General features: G+C 42.6%; 2 protein-coding genes across 3 annotated transcripts in view; both read left to right on the forward strand.

Annotated features, from left to right (window-relative positions):
* Nucleotides 1-1,638, forward strand: part of ppp1r21 (protein phosphatase 1, regulatory subunit 21) — a 63,777-nt gene extending 62,139 nt beyond the window's left edge. For both annotated transcript variants that reach the window (XM_078405026.1, XM_078405027.1), the window contains exon 22: nucleotides 985-1,638. In XM_078405026.1, coding sequence (XP_078261152.1) covers nucleotides 985-1,014 — 30 coding nt within the window. In that variant the 3' untranslated portion in view covers nucleotides 1,015-1,638. The remainder of the gene's footprint in view (nucleotides 1-984) is intronic.
* A 9,590-nt stretch (nucleotides 1,639-11,228) lies between these two features.
* Nucleotides 11,229-19,835, forward strand: part of ston1 (stonin 1) — a 55,252-nt gene continuing 46,645 nt past the window's right edge. The window contains exons 1-2 of the mRNA XM_078405965.1: nucleotides 11,229-11,926; nucleotides 15,867-17,700. Of these exons, the coding sequence (XP_078262091.1) occupies nucleotides 15,942-17,700 (1,759 nt within the window). The 5' untranslated portion in view covers nucleotides 11,229-11,926; nucleotides 15,867-15,941. The remainder of the gene's footprint in view (nucleotides 11,927-15,866; nucleotides 17,701-19,835) is intronic.

Consider the following 19,835-nt stretch of genomic DNA (forward strand, 5'->3'; position numbering starts at 1 on the left):
AATTGGTGAATGGTGCAGATATTTGTGAAAAGGGGAAGAGGAGAAAATGTACAAACAATGTGCATTATTTTGTTCTCATCTTTGAGCAGACTTTCAAAATGCACAAATTATTATTTTCGCTTGGGCAGTTTACAACCCAGCGCCATGTTTTGTTTGGGCAGCTTAAAACCCAGCGGTATGAATATTGATTTCTCTAATTTCAAGTAGCCCTTGAAACACTCTCTCTCTCTCTCTGTCCATCCCCCACCCAAGTCGTTGAAGTAACCTCAGTGTTGAGTCTCATTGTAACTCGTTCTTACCTATAACACAGCTAACAATGGCCTGTCTCCTTTATCATTGTTACTTTTTTGAATATCTTTCATTTGTTCTATTTCACTCTCTACATCACTGCCTATATCTCTCGTTTCCCTTTCCCCTGAGTCTGAAGGGTCTCGACCCGAAACATCACCCATTCCTTTCTCTCTCGAGATGCTGTCTGACCCGCTGAGTAACTCCAGCTTTTTGTGTCTATCTATGGTTTAAACAAGCATCTGCAGTTCCTTCCAACACAAGTATTGTTATTTGTTCTGTTACTATTTTATCATATCATATCATATATATACAGCCGGAAACAGGCCTTTTCGGCCCTCCAAGTCCGTGCCGCCCAGTGATCCCCGCACATTAACACTATCCTACACCCACTAGGGACAATTTTTACATTTTACCCAGCCAATTAACCTACATACCTGTACGTCTTTGGAGTGTGGGAGGAAACCGAAGATCTCGGAGAAAACCCACGCTGGTCACGGGGAGAACGTACAAACTCCTTACAGTGCAGCACCCGTAGTCAGGATCGAACCTTTTGTTTTTGTTTTCATCCAACTGATATTAGAAAGATATGTTATTTGATAGATATAACCAATACCCAGATATAATGAAATGATGCCGGCGATCAAAGTTCCAGTCATGCTGATCAACCATTTGGTTTCTTCTTTTTTCCTGAAGGGTAATGCTAAGAAAAACAGAAGTCGATAACATCCAAAGCATCGTTCAGTTGGAGGCCTGTGCACAAAAGATGCAACCACTGTTTTCTGCAGTAATGTTTCATGCCAAATGAAGAATAGTATCACAGTTCATTCTGGGGACATAGATGTGAAATGATAGTGGAAATGTAGAGCTGAGAAATCAAAAGAAATTATACCTGAAGGGATTTTTTTGTATAATTCCCTAACATTGTATGAACGTATTCTGGCACTTCAAACATATCCAAAAATAATGTACCTATGAAATTTCCATTCAATATGTGATTTGTAACAGTAGCTTTTAAATCATTTTACTTGTGTAAATCCATAAAGATGGTTTTGTACATTGAATTATGTGACAATGTGTGTGATAATTGTGTAACTATTTCTTAAATGAAAAAATACAGCACATTGTTCCTGGCAAGTGTTTTGATTTCTTAAAATGTGGAGCACAATTCTAACTTATCCATTTTACTCCTGGTTTTCATCCTCTGTGTTGACAGTCTGCTCATCTTGCTTCATTTTTTTTACCAAACCACATTGTTCTGCTATTTCATCCCCCCCAGAAAATATGTGCAGAAATCTATTCACTGAAGTGTATGTTAATGGAGAAGTAATCAATAAAAAAGAACACTGCACTGTACACTTGGAGTGTTTCGTGTTATTATGCAATTTAAATAACAGCTTGTTTGGCATTTCTTATCGTGATTTAGAAAAAAAGATGTGCATCCACACAACATCTCTTCACAGCTTCTTTCCACAAAGCATTTTGGGGCTTGTAATGAAATACTTTTGAAGTATAATCAGTTATGTTCAAATCTCAGTCAATGTGAACACATCATTCACACAAACACTGTCATACTGATTAGCTAATATTTTGTGATGTTGATTTTGATCTTTGCTGCAAGAGTTATTGTTATAAAGTCCTACGGCATGATAACAGGACCTTTGGCACACCAAGTCAGGTGTAGTCTAGTTCATTGTCATATGCACATCAAGGGCAAGGTACATGTGCAATAAATCTCACGGCAGCTTCACAGGCACATGGACTCGGACAAAAACACAAATACAAATGATACAGATTATACACAAATTTCTTAAAGATGGTAAAAAAACATAGTTTTTAAAAAAAACAAATCCACGATGGTGCAAGAGGTAGATAATAGTTTGGACCTTGTTGAGGTAGGATTATGTAGGTTGGTTCAAAAATCTGGTTCAAGGATCTGATGGGAAAGTGGCTGCTCCTGAACCTGGTGGTGTGAGGACTTCTGGATTTTGTATCTTCTACCCGATGGCAGCAGTGAGAAGAGGGCAGGGCCTAGATTGTGGGGATCTTTAAAAGATGCCGCTGCCTTGAGGCACGCTGCATGCAGATGATTTCGATTGAGGAGAGGGCTATGCTTGTGATGGAGCAGACTGAGTCCACCACCTTCTGCAGCCACATACATTCCTGTGTTAGAATTGCCGTACCAGGCCATGATACAACAAGTCAGGATATTTTCTACAATGTGTAGAAAGCTTGTTGCGAGTTTTTGGAGATGTACTGAATCTCCAATCTTTGAAAAAGTAGAGATGCTGGCACGCTAGCTTCAAGATTGCTATATCCAGGACGAGTCATCCAAGATGTTAATGACCAGGAATTTGGAGCTACTTGTGTTCTCCATTACTGACCCGCTGATAAACTTTTGTATGGTCACCCGACATCCCAGTTCCAAAGGCAGTTTAGTTCAGTTTAGACATACACAATCAATGATTAGTGCTTTTGTCTTGTTGACACTGAGCAAGGCATTGTTATGGCACTCCTCAACCAAATGTTCTATCGCTCCTGTACACTGACTCATTAACATTGATGATTCAGTCAACTCCAGTGGTGTCGTTGGCAAATTTATAGTTGGCATTCGAGCTGTGCTCAGCTACATAGTTATGGCTGTAAAGTGTAGAGCAAGGGTCTAAACCCAGTCTCCTGGTGCACCCGTGTTGATGGTCAATAAGAGAGAGATGTTGGTAATCAGCACTGATTGAGGTTTCCAATAAGGAAACCAAGGATCCAGTTGCAAAGGAAGGCACGGATCCTGGAGATCGGTGATGATTTTGGAAGGAATGATAGTGTTGTACGCCGAGCTGTAGTCGATTCGCAGCCTGTCTCTAAAAATCTACTGGTATGCATTTTTAATAAATGTATCAATTGAGAGTCTGGTATGTCACTGCAGAAATAATACCTCGAAGGAGAGAAAAACAAATTTGTGAATGATGGTTTCCAATTAAAAGCAAAAAGGTGGAAATATGTATCTTGTCAATCAGCGAGCGGGGGGTAGCCGAGAACAAAGGGGGACCTGCCTTGGAGGTACCGCTGTTAACAAAGGGGGACCCAGCATGGGGGGCTGCCAAGAACAAAGAGGGACCATGGGACTAAATGGAATACTTTAACTGCTGGCACCCTATATGTGGCGAATCTGCATACTTGTGTATGCAAAACAAAGAATCTCACTGACATGTAACATGTTATTAAAGTTTATTTAATTTATTCATTCATTCATCTGTGGTAACGTTTCATTAGTTAGAGCAACACAACGTTGCACCAAATGTCTTTATTAATGAGATTGTCAACTGGTGAGGATGGTTCATGTTATTGTACCTTCACTTTTGTTGCCTCACTTCAATGATTAGAGAAAGTATTAAATAAAAATGAGTGCAAATCACTCATACTCAGAGAATAGAAGGGAGATTGATCAACTGACCAAATAGTACCAGCACAACAACCTTGTTCTCAATGTCAGTAAGACCAAGGAACTGATTGTGGACTTTGGAAGATGAAGGATGAGGACTCACAAATCTGTCTATATCGACCAGACAATGGTGGTGAGAGTCAAAAGCTTCACATTCCTGGGTATATATTCTGTGTATACATACACATGTGTATATATATATATTTATGTGTGAATATATATGTATATGTATTGAACTTTTTTCTTTTACTATATTGTTTACAGAGTACTATGTTTACATATTCTGTTGTGCTGCTGCAAGTAAGAATTTCATTATTCTGTTTGGGATGTGACAATAAAATACTCTTGATTTTGATTTCCTAGATTACTCTGCTATCACGAGTGCTTTAGTCTAGACCACACTCTAGGAATCAACTGCCTTGATTCTCTTCATCACCTTAAGGTAATCCACTCCAGTTTACGATGCCTATTGCCCAACCATTGCTGATATCAACTATGATTTAAAGATGTGGTCTATTGCACTGGCAGCTTTAGTTTAACCCTTCTGCTGTAGTAGTTCTTAACAGAAACCCACTTTCTCTTGGACTGAAGTGCATTTTTCTGCTGCTGTCTTGATCTTAATGTGACCTCCATCTTTATCGCCACTGAGTCATTATTTCCTGTTGGTTTATTGATTCCAGTGCCAGGTTTTGTGAGGGCATAGATTTGTCTCCACACTGGGACGTTTCTCTTTCTGCTCCAGTAGCTTTGATCCATTTCTCTTGTTTCCCATCTGCTCTGTGTTTTGCTCCTTTGTCACTGAATGAGTTTACTTCCTATAATAGCTGAGAGCATGCGGGCTGCTTTATCAACCATGTCTCACCATCAGGTCTTACTTTAAACCTTTTGGGCTGCATGTTCTGAAATCATCTACCAATGCCTCTCCAGTCTACCATTTTTTAAAAAATGTTTCACAGCACCAGAGACTCTCATTCAATCTTGATCTTGGGTGCTGTCTGTGGAGTACGTATGTTCTCTCTGACCGCGTGGGTTTCCTCCGGGTGCTCTGGGTTTCCTCCCATGTCCCAAAGATATGTTGGTTTGTATGTTAATTGGCCTCTGTAAATTGTTCATAGTTTGTAGGAAGTGGAAACGAAAGTGGAATAACGTAGAACTAGTGTGAACGGATGATCGGCATGAACTTGGTGGGCTGAAGAGCTTGTTTCCATGCAATGTCTTTCAATTGATCAATCACTCAATCAAACCTTTGTCCTCCCAAACAAAATTTCCTTTTCACTATTTCAGATTACTCTTGTGAATTACCCTTTTTTCATATGTCAATGGCGTTCTATCAATGTATGCTATTGACTTTAGTTTAATTTATTGTCACGTATAAGGTACAGTGAAAAGATTTTTGTTGCATTCTACCCAGTCAACGGAAAGACTATACATGATTACAATCGAGCTGAACACAGTACAAGATACAAGGTAAAGTCTGATTAAAGATAGTCTGAGGGTCTCCGATGAGGTAGATAGTAGCTCAGGACTGCTCTCTGGTTGTCGAATGGATGGTTCAGTAGCCTGATGACAGCTGGAGAAGAAACTGTCCCTGAATCTGGAGGTGTGCGTTTTCACACTTCTGTATCTCTTGCCTGATGGGAAATGGGAGAAGAGGGACTGACACATCTTTGATTATTCTAGTGGCCTTGCCGAGGCAACGTGAAGTGTAGATGAAGTCAATGGAAGGGAGGTTGGTTTGTTGGTTTGTGGTCTGGGCTGTGTCCACAACTGAAGGAAAGAAAAAAGAAAATTTGTGAATGATGGCTTCCAATTAAAAGCAAAAGGGCTGAAATATGCATCTTGTCAATCGACCTCTGGGGTTGAAAAGTTATTTGCTTAATCCAACAAATGTTTAAAATGTCTGTGTAAATAAACATAAGTTTGATCGCTTTTCTTTGCTATATACAAAGTTGGCAAGATTCCAGAATGATACTTACCATGAATGCACTGGACAAAATTCCCCTTCTTATACCAGGGCTGACCAATTTTTGCCAGCTGTTTTATATAAAATACATAATTGCAAAATTATCATTACCAGACTATAGTTTTTGTAAATTTGTATAATTTAGTACAGTTTAAGGTGATACACTATGAATCAGACATGAACCCTTGTTTGACTTGTAGATGACTGAGCCTTTACTGCTCCCCTGGACACTGTTGGATATGTTGTAATTGGCCTCAATATCCCTTAGCTTGCAAGTGGAAAGATTTAGGCCTGTCTCGCATGACTACTCCAATGAGAGTTGTATAGTTCTTGGCTATACATCAGGTGCTTTTTATATATTGACCAAAACATTTTAACTTTAATGCCGCAGCATACTACTGTTAAACACCAGAATATTCAAATGTCAAATAGAGGATTTCAGTATTTTTTCATCAAGTAGGTTATATGGATATGGTGAAATTTTTTAACTCAGTCTACACTTAATGGAGGTAGACACAAAATGCTGGAGTAACTCAGCGGGACAGGCAGCATCTCGGGAGAGAAGGAATGGGTAACGTGTCGGGTAATCGTGTCTCATCATTGACAGATATCTCCCACAATTGCCTGGTAAGATGGTGGCGCAGCAGGCACTGATAGTCATAGAGTTATACAGCACGGAACCAGGCCCTTCAGCCCAGCTCTTCTATACTGGCCAGGGATTACAACTGTGCATCCCATTTACTTGCTTTTGGCCCATATCGCTCTAAACTTTTCCTATCCACGTACCTGTCTGAATTTCTTTTAAACCTGGCTCCACAGCTTCCTATGGCCGCTCTTTCTCCTCTCACCTTAATGCTATGCCTTCTGGTGCTGGACTCATCCACTCTAGGTAAAAGACCATGACCATTTAACCTATGGGGTAGCACAGTGGCGCAGCGGTAGATTTACTGCCTTACAGCACCCGAGTTCGATCCTGACTATGGGTGCTGTCTGTACGGAGTTTTTGTACATTCTCCCCGTGACCTGCGTGGGTTTTCTCCAGGATCTCTGGTTTCCTCCCGCACTCCAAAGGCGTACAGGTTTGTAGGCTAATTGACTTGGTATAATTGTAAATTGTCCCTTGTGTTTATTATAGTGTTAGTGTGCGGAAATCGTTGGTCAGCACGGATTTAGTGGGACGAAGGGCCTGTTTCCACGTTGTATCTCCAAACTAAATTACGCAGCTCATGGATATATATACCTCTATAAGGTCTCTCCTCAGCCTCCTATGCTCCAGGGAGCTCACAGCACACCCAGGGGCCTGGCCACGCTGGCCATCCACGACTCACGGCGCCAGGCGGAAGAGGGCTCTGCCCGAGCCAGCTGCCTACCCCTTTTCCGGGGTTACGTCTGCGCCCGGGTGGTGTTGGAGACGGATTGTGCGCTGTCCACGGGCATCCTGGAGGATTTCCGGGACCGCTGGGCACCGCGGGGGATTGGATGTATCCTGGATGGGGATTGTAATATAATTGTATAATAGTTTCATTTGGTATATTTGCTTGTATAGTATTCTGGTGGTGGGTAATGTTTTGTTTTATTGTTTTGGAAATATTGTTTTTTAAATAATTGAGTACAATTTTTGATAATAATTTAAAAAAACAGCACACCCATGCCTGCAGCCTCTACCACCAAATAGGACAAAGGCAAAAAGTGTATAGGAACTCCAGTGCCAGCAGGTGCCCCTACAGGTTGCATACGATCCTGACTTTGAAATATATTGCTAGACTTTCAATGTTGCTGTGTCTAAATCCTGGAACTACCTGTCAAACGGCAATATGGAAGTACCTTGAGCAGAAAGCTTGCAATGGTTCAAAAACAGGGCTTGCCACTAAAGGTGATCAAGGCTGAGAGATGGCTGCTAATGGCGCACACATCCCCCCCCAAAAATGTGAATCATCCACATCATGTTCCCCTGGCCCTGCCCCTCAGCTACATGTATGTGAACAGAAAAACAGTAGAGGCAAAGTCAATTCCCTCTCGGTGCCATCCTAAGATCCTTTGGGTCCGAAACAGGAGGCTGAATCGACAGCCAGTCAAATGCATCCAGGTTACTCCAGTGTAATGCTTTGCAGAACACAGAGCCATTATTCTGGAATTATTGACTTCAGCACAATTATAGTTGGAGCACCATATTATAACTGTCAGAGCTATCAGGTTATTGGAGAGGGATTAAAAGCTGTTGATCACTACTAGATCATTCTCGGTCAGAGACACAAGAGACTGCAGATGTTGGAATCTTGAGCAAAACACAAAGCGCTGGAGGAACTCAGCGGGTCGGGCAACAGTGGGGCGTCACAGTGGTACAGCAGTAGAGCTGCTGCCTCACAGCGCCAGGGACCTGGGTATGGTTCTGATCTTGGGTGCTATCTGTGTGGAGTTTGCACTTTTGCCCCTTAACCACATGGGATTCCTCTGGGTTCTCCGGTTTCCTCTCACTTCCCAAAGACTTGCGGGTTTGTCGGTTAATTGGCCTCTGTAAGGTGCCCCCTGGTGTGTGATAACGTGGGATAACCTGTGTGAATGGGTGATCAATGATCAGCGTGGACTCGCTGGGCCGAAGGGACAGTTTCCCTGCTTTATCTCCAAACCTAAACCAATCTGTGGAGGAAATGGAATGGCAGACCCTTCTTCAGACAGAAGAGTCCTGACCCAAATGTTGTCCGTCCATTTCCTCCAATAATGTTGCCTGATCCGCTGAGTTCCTCCAGCACTTTGTGTTTTGCCTGTGGAAGATGATGTTGCGTCCAATTTTGAAGCCCTGTGGACGAATGATTTATTGGCACTTACTTCCTAACCTAATAGATGACAATTTGCCTCTTGAGTGAGCTATCAGGGATTAACAGGTGTTTATGACAGCTCAGGAGATGTAGATAACTTCAGAGGAAACAGGAGAGAAAACTAGTAAAACTGGAAATAATGTACCATTTTTTTCCAGTTGAAGACTAAATTGGCAGATCATGTGGGACTGGCAGGAAATGAGCAGCCATAGCAAACAAAATTCCAGAAATATTTTATTGCACTTTTTTTTAGAAATTCAACCTCAGGATTTTGGTAAGGGCCCAGGAATAAATAATTTTAAATGCTGTCATTGAGAGAATTGGAACCTAGTACCAGAAAATGCATAACATTATTTAAAAATTATTACCGAGAGCTGGAAACTATATGTATGCAAAAAGCCAAATAAATTTCACAGGAAACAATGTTCAGGCAAATCCCAGCTGTCCAACTCAGATTAGAATGAAGTCGTCTCGTCTGATGGGTTAGGAGGAAAATGCGGGCAAAGGCTCATGAGCTATTCTTTCAATAATCCTTTGTGATTATTAACATTTTACTGATCAAACAGTGTGAACGTAATATAGACATGACATAAACTAGATGAGGAAAATAAATCTACAAATATTAGCCACAACTTTCCCGCAGTCACAAGTTACAAAGAACGCTCCTGGGCTATCATGTGAGATGTTGCCTTTTCCTGGCTGTTACTCATCATAATAGCTTACTGATTCTGCTTACTGTTGTTAAAATAAAACCACCAGCTAGAAAATGAAAAACCCATTCCTCTGACGATTGTTGGCAGCTGAGGGCTGTTTCAGGCCATATAGTGTGACTGGGTCAACACATTCCATCTGAGGCTCATGTTGGTGATTGGGATGGACTCTGGGTTTGGTCTGACAGACCTGAGATAAGTAGGGAGTTTACAGAGCAGGAACTGAGAGAGACTGATGGATAATTACAAACCTGTTCACAAAGACTGCCCCCTTCCACAGAGGGCTCAGCCCATCTCCTACTACAGATCGCACCAAGAGCTCCCACTATCCTCCGTTCCCATTTCCCGTCACCAGTGATACAGTGGTGCAGCAGTAGAGTTGCTGCCTTACAGCAGCAGAGATCCAGGTTCAATCCTGACTGCAGATGCTGTCTGTATGGAGTTTGTACGTTCACCCTGTGACCATGTAGTTTTTCTCTGGGTGCTCTGGTTTCCTCCCTTATTCCAAAGACGTACAGGTTTGTAGGTTAATCAGTTTCTGTACATTGTCCCTAGTGTGTAGGATAGAACTTGTATATGGGTGATCATTGGTCGGCGTGGACCTGGTGGGCCGAAGAGCCTGTTTCTATACTGTATCTCGAAACTCAACTTAAACCAAACCGCCCTGGACCCTTCTCCTTTCCCTCTCTCCTGTTTTCCCCCTATCCCCCTACTCCTTAACGCCTCCTGTCCTCACTCATGACCTCCTTCTGACACTATGTTTCACGCCAGCTCCAAAGCTTCACCATCCCCCTGACCCCACCCTCCCTGGCCATGACTCTATACATATATTTGTTCTCAGAATGTAGATGTTGTTTGCAAAGTCCATCTTCTTGAGACACGTCATCCCATTAGTAATAGGTTGGCACAGCATCTGACGTTTGTTGCTTCAGCATTGGTGCTGACCTTTGGTGCCTCATGTGTGGGCTCTGGGGATGCAATAAACCAGTGGGCAAAATCCAGGATGGATTAGTGGTAAATTAACAATGTGAATGGCCCAGTATTTAGCTGGTGATTGACCATGGCTTCAGCAGTCACTTATAAATGACCTCAATGGTCAGCTTCTGCAGATGAATGATACCATGTAGATGGGGACAAAGTTAGTTCCACTCCAGCCTGTTTATGGAGCTTCATTTCTCGGTTTCTTTCTTGTTCCAATGTTTTTTTCTCAGGTACTGAAACCCGCTGGTGACTCAAGTTGGCGTCTACAACGACCAAATGCTAACCTGGTCTCCCTTCCCGAGACTAGCTCTTTTTAGAAAAATAAAACAAATTCATATTTATTTTATTAGTTGATCTGAAATTGTACAGCCGTGCGTTTGGAGCTTGTGTAACGTCTATGGGTCAATAAATCCAGGATTCTGACTGTTCATCCTCCAAATCAACAGTGTTGCAATCTCCTCCTAATGTAGAACTAACAAACGACCCAGAGAGGTAAAGTACAGAGAGAGGCAAATGTACTCTCTGAAGAAGGGTCCCGACCCGAAACGTTACCCATCCATATTCTCCAGGGACACTGCCTGACCCCCCCTCCCCCGAGTTACTCCAGCACTTTTTATTGGGGGGGTTTGCAAACCAGCATCTGCAGTTCCTACCGGTAGAGTACTCCGCTCATTTTGCAAATGCTTTCAAATAACATTATTGCTATTTGAGGTCATTTTTAACCGGTGGCGTTTATGAAATGCACTTTGAAACGTCGATATCTCATTAGTCTGCCTGTCCGCTTCAGTGATGCAGCAGGCAGCTTTGGATGAGGCTTTGTTTTGATGTTCTGCCACCACTCAACAACAGTCTGCTCCAGGCGAGGCTGCTCTTTACAGCCTTTCACTGCTCAGCACGGTCTGCGCTCTCTGGAGACCAAAGGATTGCCTAACTTTTTTTTAAACTTGGAGGCTGTTCACTTCCTTTATTGCTGCGCTTCCCACAATCCAGCACCAGTATTTGTGTCTCTTTCAGCCGGGCAGATATATATCCCCCGGCTTCAGATGAAAGCAGTCGCCCATGCAGATGATTATTTCCCCTTATTTCTTTGTTGAGCTGTGCAACGACCCGTGAGTCTCTCCCTGATGTGAATCAGTGAGTCCCGTGGACTGTCAACCACTCTCGGGTTACTGACGCCACCCACGCCACGAAGAACTAATCGAGTCTGAAGAAGGGTCTCGACCCGAAACGTCACCCATTCCTTCTCTCCAGAGATGCTGCCTGTCCCGCTGAGTTACTCCGGCTTTTTGTTTCTATAATCGAGACTATAACAGTCGATATTCCAACAGCACTTAAAAAAACCCGACTGGACCCGAGAAAAACAGGAAGAGGGAACAGATCCGAGTTAATTGAATGTTCCTTTCCCCTGATCTGCTTGCGGGAAGATAGATATACACTCCCGCAGTTAAGTACATGTTTTGAAAGATGTTGTTTCTGTCCGGACGTCGCGTTGCAAGTCAGTTTACCAGCTCTTGTGTGTAATGTTCGCCCCAGCCCGAAGCAGAGATTCTGCCCGCTCAGGCAGAAGCGCTCAGCACTCCTGGGCCATTTTGAGATTTAATTCTCTTTGTCGCCGCTTTGCTTCTTCTTCTTATTATTATTATTATTGACGACAGAAAAGGCAACTGACGACATCCTAGGAACTTGTGGACGACTCGAATAACGTTTAAAACCTCACTGCTGTTTCCAGGTAACGTTGCACGACTGTGAGTATTTCTGATATCTACCATACGTTTTTGCCGATTTCACATTTAGAAAACATCTCGGTGAATGTGAGGAACGTGCCGTGTAGACGGAGGGCAGGGACATTGTGCGGTAACACTCGCTGTCATTCAACGGGGACGCGGTGGGAGGAAAACAAATGAAAACAGAAATTGTAGGAGAATGAGTAGGAAGGAACTACAGATGCTGGTTTATACTGAAGATAGAATGAAGATAAGAACGAGTTACTCCAACACTTGGTTTTGTTTTTGTTGGAAATTATGGGAACCTGCAATAACAACAACAAAAAAACAAGAGTTGTTGACAGTTTGCAGAAGAATCTTCTCAGTGCGATTCTTCATCCCATTTTCACAGCATTTCCGCATTTTTTAGTTAATTTCCTATCGCGAAAATCGATGTTCAGCGCCTGTGAACCTTTGCCAGACGCGGCTCCTTCAATGGTGCCAAGTTGTCCGAATGTGCAAGGCGATGTGTTTCCTCGTAGGATCATACAGCACTGAAACAGGCACTTCACCCCAACGAGCCCAAGATGCCCAGTCTAAGCTGGCCCCATTTGCCTGCGTTTGGCCCGTTTACTCCAACCGCAGTTGGTTCCCTGAGGATCAGAGGCCGTGTGCACAGAAGCACAGAGTGAGTAGGCGAATCGAGGACCAGAGGACATAGGTTTAATGTGAAGGGGAAAGGATTTAATAGGAATCTGAGTGGTAACATTTTCACACAAAGGATGGTGGATGTATGAGACAAGCTGCAAGAGGAGGTAGTTGAGGCTGGGAATATCCCAACGTTTAAGAAGCAGTTACACAGGTACATGGATCGGACAGGTTTGGAAGGATATGGACCAAACGCAGGCAGGTGGGACTAGTGTGGCTGAGACAATTTGGCTGGTGTGGGCAAGTTGGGCCGAAGGGCCTGTTTCCACACTTTATCACTCTATGACTCCAAGCCATAACCGACCTCGTCCAGGAAAGCAGAGTCCACCCCCGGCTCCACTCGAAGCCAAACTCCTTCTGCTGAGCTGAGATTAAGTTACACGCTATTTTTAACCCGCGGATCTGCCCGACGTACAGAGCCAGTATTTTCTCTGTAAACTGAGCAGTGCATTCCTGACAAGTAGCGTGTAACAAACATCAGGCACCAGTTGTTACGGCACGCCAGCAAAAAATATTCTTCCTCAAATGTTGTTTTAAAGAGCGCTTTGAATAACTGCGAAAAGTATGTCGAGTCTGAGAGTCATACAGCACAGAAAAAGGTCCTTCGACTCATCCAGTCCATGCTGACCATCAAGTCTCATCCACACCAAAACACAAAGTGCTGGAGTCACTCAGCGGGTCAGACAACATCTGCGGGGGGAATCCTGATCTAAGATGCTGCCTGACCCGCTTAGTTCCCCCAGCACTGTTTTGCACTGTCAAGCCCACAGCATCTCCAGTTCCTTGTGTCTCCATATTATCTGTGTCTCCATCCATACTAATCCCATTTGCCAGTATCTGGTAAATTTCCGCTGTTAAATAAATATTTGACAGCATAAGAGGCCACAAACTGCAAAGCGCCAATTCTGTTCCATTGAAATAAAACTTTCCGTGCCACCTCCCGTGATATCTCCCCCCCCCCCCCCCCCACCCACCGTGTGTCTTAAGACAGGGAACTGACCGACCGAGGCAGGAACATCGCGTGGCGGAGGAGGGGCTGAGAAATCGTTCGGAGAAGGAAAACTTCTTGTACGATCATTGGTATTTCCTGTCCCACTCTTGAACCTGATATCTCATATGATTCCAATCAAATAACAGTTTTTTTGCCAGGCAATGGTGCCTGGTGTTAACAGTTGCATAGGTTTGAGAACACTAACAATATTGTTTGACGGGGAGGAAATGAAAAGCATTCTTGCTACTGTGATATTGAAGCCAGAGTTAAGTAAGGATGGCTCTATAATTTGAGTGTCATGTATAAAGTCCAAACTATAATTACTTTAAACATCTCTGTCTGTAATAGTGTTAGAGACGGCTGTCACAACAGAGACCTACGTTGTAATTGAGTACAAAACATGCAAGAATGTTAATACCAGGTACAGGGGGACATGTCTCTTGTCTGTATGGAGATGGGATTTTTTCACTATTATTAAGTTTCCCTCTGAATTAGGGAGCGGGGGTGTACAAAATCGTGAAAGGAATAGATCGGGTAAACGCAGAGTCTATTGCCCAGTGTAGGGGAATGAAGAACCAAAGGACATGGTTTTAAGGTGAGGGGGGAAAGATCTAATAAGAATCTAAGGCGTAACTTGTTTACACAAAGGGTGGTGGGTGTATGGAATGAGCTGCCGGAGGGGAGGTAGTCGAGGCAGGTACTATCGCAACGTTTAAGAAGCATTAACCCTATCTTTTTTGCTTTTGAAAGTTTAATGTCCTACGCATGATTTCCCAATGTGCATTGTCAATGACAGATTCTGAAAAGTTGACAACCAGACAGAAATGCTATATACTTTTAAAATCCATGTAATGTATTTCCACAGAAGTGTTCTTTGTATTATTATAGTAAAAGGAAGATTATGGGTTTGGAGATAATATTTAAGTTGTCTAGACAGTACTATTCTGAATGAGATAATGAGTTGTTTAGTTGCCCTGTTCAGCAGTACATCATATTTTATAAAGACAAGATAGGACAGCTTGTTCAAGCAAGCAAATTAAAGCTGTCTTTATTTATTATTCGTTTACAGAGTATGATAAATTTGGATACATTTAGATGCAGGTATCATTTCCTGAGTAGAACTTAGGTGCTACCTAATTATTTCTCTGTGGTGCTTATTGAATTCAGTAATGTCAGCCATGGGGAATCTATTTTTTTATCCAGGATTAACAGTGACTCAGTACAGTGCAACAGGGTTGAACTTATAAAATTGTGGACTGGTAAGGAACTTCACTGACTTCAATATAAACCTAACATCTGTGGTTTCCTGTCCATTTGTTGTTATTCCTCTGAATGGAAAATTTTGGGTAGTCCTGCTGTGAATTTCCAGAATACTTGGCTGGTGCTGGAGGCATCCTGGCCAGGGTGCACATTTATATAGATGTCCATAAAAATTCCTGAATCTCTTGCCCAAACAGTTTGACATCAATGTGGAGCTGCCAATTCTGACATTCTACTCTGCTTTATTCTTCCCATCCTGTGCTGTGATCTTTTTAGTTTAGTTTAGTTTAGAGATACAGCATGATAACAGGCCCTTCAGGCCACTGAGTCCACACCGACCAGCGATTACTCGTACACTGGTTCTATCCTACACACTAGGGGCAATTTACAAAGCCAATTAACTCTGCATGTCTTTGGGTTGTGGGAAGAAATTGGAGCACCCAGAGAAAACCCATGCAGTCACAGGAAGAATGTACAAATGCTGTACAATTAGCACCCATAGTCAGGATTGAGCCCAGTTCTCCAGTGCTCTAAGGTAGCAACTCTGCCACTGTCACTAAGCCGCCTGACTGTTGGCCAACAGGATTTATAGAGTCATACAGCACGGAAATAGGCCCTTCGGCCCAATTTGTCCATGCCGGCCAAATTGCCCCATCTAAGCTGGTCCCGCTTCCTTGCATTTGGCTTATAACCTTTCCTATCCATTACCTCCTGTCCAAGGGTCTTTTAAATGCTGTCACAGTACCTGCCTCAACTATCTTCTCTGGCAGCTCATTCCATTTGCCCCTGATTTGAAACACACCTATCCATGTTCTCCAGAGATGCTGCCTGACCCATTGAGTTACTCCATCACTTTGTGTCTTTTTTGGTAAACTCTGCAGTTCTTTGTTCTTCATCGTTATGTTGATCTGCTTATCTGCAATCTGGTATTAGTTATCATTTAGAAATATTGGAGAACCATCTGAAACTTATAATAATTTAAAAAAATTATTATGTTTTTTTTTCAGCAAGGCATGCTGCAATCGACCTCCTGGAACGGTATATAGAGGAGATTTTTATGAATTAAATGCATCAAATTAAACATGTGTTCCGCCAGTTATCCGAACTGGGTTACCTTTGATGATGATAATGCTTTCCAGTCACCGAAAAGTTCCTTCGAATCAGATAATGGGCTCAAAGGATTGCAGTCGAATGGCTTAGTGTTAAGTCTTTCTTCTCAACACGAAACAGCCTGGAGATCTGCCTCTGGAAGTAACACACCTCTTTCTCCACATTGCTCCAGCTCCTCTTGCACCCCAACCTTTGGGCCTCAGACTCCAATCACACCTAGCTCACCGAAGGATAACTACTTATTTAAGGTAGAGGAACAATCGCAAACCAATCACTTCAGGCCACCCAATAATGAGAATGGATATGCCAACCCTTTTTGGAATCAGAAATGTATTTTACGGACTGATTCTGCTCACTGTGTACAGGAGACTAACCACTCCAATAAACCAACAGGCATTAACGCAACGCACACTTTCCTTCATGGAAATCACCCACCCAAGGAGATAAGAGGAGACCATCAAAGTCAGAGCAATTCTCCTCTGATTGGCCTTTGCCAAAAGCTTGAAAAAATACAAGCAGAGGATTTCCAGTTGTCACAGAGATCGACATTGGGAAGCAAACAGCTTAATACTCAAATTTCTTTGTCAGTTGGTAGGGATTTCTTCAGACGTGAGTGCAAAGATGGTTGGCCTTTAATGATGAGGATCCCTGAGAAGAAGAACATGATGTCTTCTCGTCAATGGGGTCCAATCTATCTCAAGCTCCTAGCTGGTGGTATTTTACAATTATATTATGAGCAGGGCCTTGAGAAACCCTTTAAAGAATTGCAGTTGCAACCTTACTGCAGGCTCTCAGAACCCAAGCTGGAAAACTACAAGGAGTCAGGAAAGATCCACACGGTGAAGATTGAACACGTATCGTATACAGAAAAACGCAAGTATCATCCGAGACCTGAAGTCCTTCATGAGACAGAGGTTGAGCAAGTGATGAAGTTAGGAACGACCGACTATGGGGATATCACAGACTTAATAGCGGCGGTTGAAGAGGAATTAATGAAGCTGCCTCCCCCAACACAGCGAAGGAAGGTCTATGAAGAGCAAGACATGACACTTGAACTGACAGATCACTTCTGGGGAACATTTACAAAGGAAGGAAAGCTCTTTCAAAGTTCAGTGATGACTCGCGTTCATTGTTTGTGCTTCATTAATGGCAATATAGAATGTTTCTTAGCTCTCAATGACTTGCAGCTACAGATCAAAGATCGCAGTTACTTAATAAATGACACAGATACCACATGGATTCAGATCTGCGATTACCATGTTCACAAGTGTGTGAAGGAAAATGAGTTTGAGAAATCTAGAATCGTTAGATTTACCCCTCCGGATGCCTGTAGACTGGAACTGATGCGATTCAAAACCGTCTGTGATGATCCCCAACTTCCGTTTTTGCTGAAGGGTTTGGTCACAGTTCATGGAGCCTACACAGAACTGCAAGCCTTTCTTGTCATGTCCTCTACTTATTCTAACCTACAAAACACGCTGCTTTCCAAGTACTGTGAAAACGTGATGATACGGTTTCCTGTTCCTTTGACTTGGTTCAAAATATTCCGCACCGTCCATCTCTTCAGACAGAAGTCCTTGAAGGCTAAGAAGAATTGGAATGCACGGCTTGGCTCTGTTAGCACGTCAGGTGGTGAACCAGTGATGCAAGTTACCATTGGCACTGCCAAGTATGAACATGCTTTCAGGGCAATTGTCTGGAGGATTGATAGTCTACCCGACAAAAATGCAGGTATTTTTCATAACATGATTGAAGAAAGTCAACATGGAGATACTGGAATGGCAGGTGGAAATTAGGCTGATGACGTGGTGGGGACCTGGAAAGCATTGACAGGGGTGGTGCTGGAGGCAGATACCAAAGTGGCATTTATGAGGCTTATAGATAGGTAGACACAAATTGGTGGAGTAACTCAGCGAGTCAGGCAGAATCTCTGGAGAAAAGGGAATAGGTGACGTTTCAGGTCAAGATCCTTCTTCAAACTGAGAATAGGGGGAGAGGGAACTAGAGGTATGAAAAGGCACAGAACAAATCTACATGAAAGTATAGGGAATAGAGGGATATGCATTATGTACAGGCAGATAAGATCAATTTAACATGGCAACATGTTCGGTGCAAACGTGGGCCAATGGGCCTGTTCCTGTGCTGTACTGTTCTCAGTTCTATATTCTATGATTTACATATGGGCGTTGATCCCCATTCATAATGTTGGAATTTAATGCATGCCACATGCTATCAAATTGACAAGTTATATTTTGATCACACAGATTTACACCTAATACAATATTTTAAACTATATCTGCTAAAGAGAAAAATAATAGTTATAACAGTTCAGAGTACAGGTACATAGATCCCTGGAAGTGGCGTCAGAGGCAAATAGGGTGGTAAAAAAGGCTTATGGTACATTGACCTTCCTCAGTCAGGGTATTGAGTATAGATATTGGGACATTATATTACAGTTGCACAAGACATCGGTGAGGCCGCACTTAAGAGTATCGTATTCTGTTTTGGTGACCATGTTATAGAAAGAATGGCACCAAGCTGGAAAGAGTGCAGAGAAGATTTAGGAGGCTGTGGCCAGGACTCTAGGGTCAGGCTAGGACTTTATTCCTTGGAGCACAGGAGTCTAAGGGGTGAACTTGTAGAGGTGGGGAATTGGGTGAATGCACAGAGTCCTAAAAGTAACCAAGTCAGGAATATTGGTCATGGAATAACTGCTGACAGTAAAAAGACAGGGACACCATCTCTTCCAAAATAATTTTGAAAAGGGATTTTAACAAAAACTGGAGGGTGATACATGTTCCCCACTTTTCAAAAAAACCATAAACTGTAAACCAACAAATCTTTTCTCAGTTTATTTAGAATGTTGTAATCTTTAGAAACTCATCCTTTGTTGCTCGCTCTTAACGTGCTTTAAAGTAATGGCTGCATGGGGTCTCCAACTCTGTGGTAACAGCTCCGTGCTGTGAAGTGTTGGAATTATTTCACCCAATGTTACTTTATTTGAATGCAATCCCACACTCTAGGAACAATTTACAATTTTTACTGAAGCCAATTAACTTTCAAACCTGCACGTCTTTGGAGCGTGGAAGGAAACTGGTGCACTCTGAGAAAATCCACACAGTCACAGGGAGAACGTACAGACAGTACCCGTAGTCGGGATCAAACCTGGGTCTCTGGCGCTGTAAGGCAGTAACTCTGTTGCTTCGTGGCATTGATGCGGAATTCACAAGGATCGGAGGGCAAGCTTTACAATTCGTTATGAAGTTCATGGACTTAGATAAGGCATTTGAAGACTGAAATTCCTTTCTGCTACTTTTAACCCAAGGCCATCTTAATTCAATAATGCCTTTCTTGTAAAAAAAACAACCAAAGGCTTCACAGGAGGCTTATCGCTGAGGTTGACATTGACAATGAGAAGAAGATACTAACACAGCTGAACAAAAGCTTGGTCGAAAGTACCTTTTAAAAGGATTTTAAAGAAGGAAAGAGAAGTTGACAGTGGTATTTGGGAGGGAGGGTTCAAAATACAAGAGCATCTTAGAGGCTTGACAGCTAAAGACACTGACACAGGTGGTGAAGTAATTAGATTTGTAAATGATCATGTGGTCTGAATTGGAGGAACAATCTTAGAAGTCAAAATCAAAGTAATATACCACTTGTTTCATGGAAAGCAGAATCTATTACTGATATATCAATTAATAAAACACTGGTCAATTAATGTACTTTAAAATTGAAATTCCGAGTCAGCATAGATTTACGAAGGGGAAATCATGCTTGACTAATCTTCTGGAATTCTTTCAGGATGTAACTAGGAAAATTGACTGGGGAGAGCCGGTGGATGAGGTGTACCTTGACTTTCAGAAAGC

Source organism: Rhinoraja longicauda, chromosome 9, assembly GCF_053455715.1.
Source record: "Rhinoraja longicauda isolate Sanriku21f chromosome 9, sRhiLon1.1, whole genome shotgun sequence".
Lineage (NCBI taxonomy): Eukaryota > Metazoa > Chordata > Chondrichthyes > Rajiformes > Arhynchobatidae > Rhinoraja > Rhinoraja longicauda.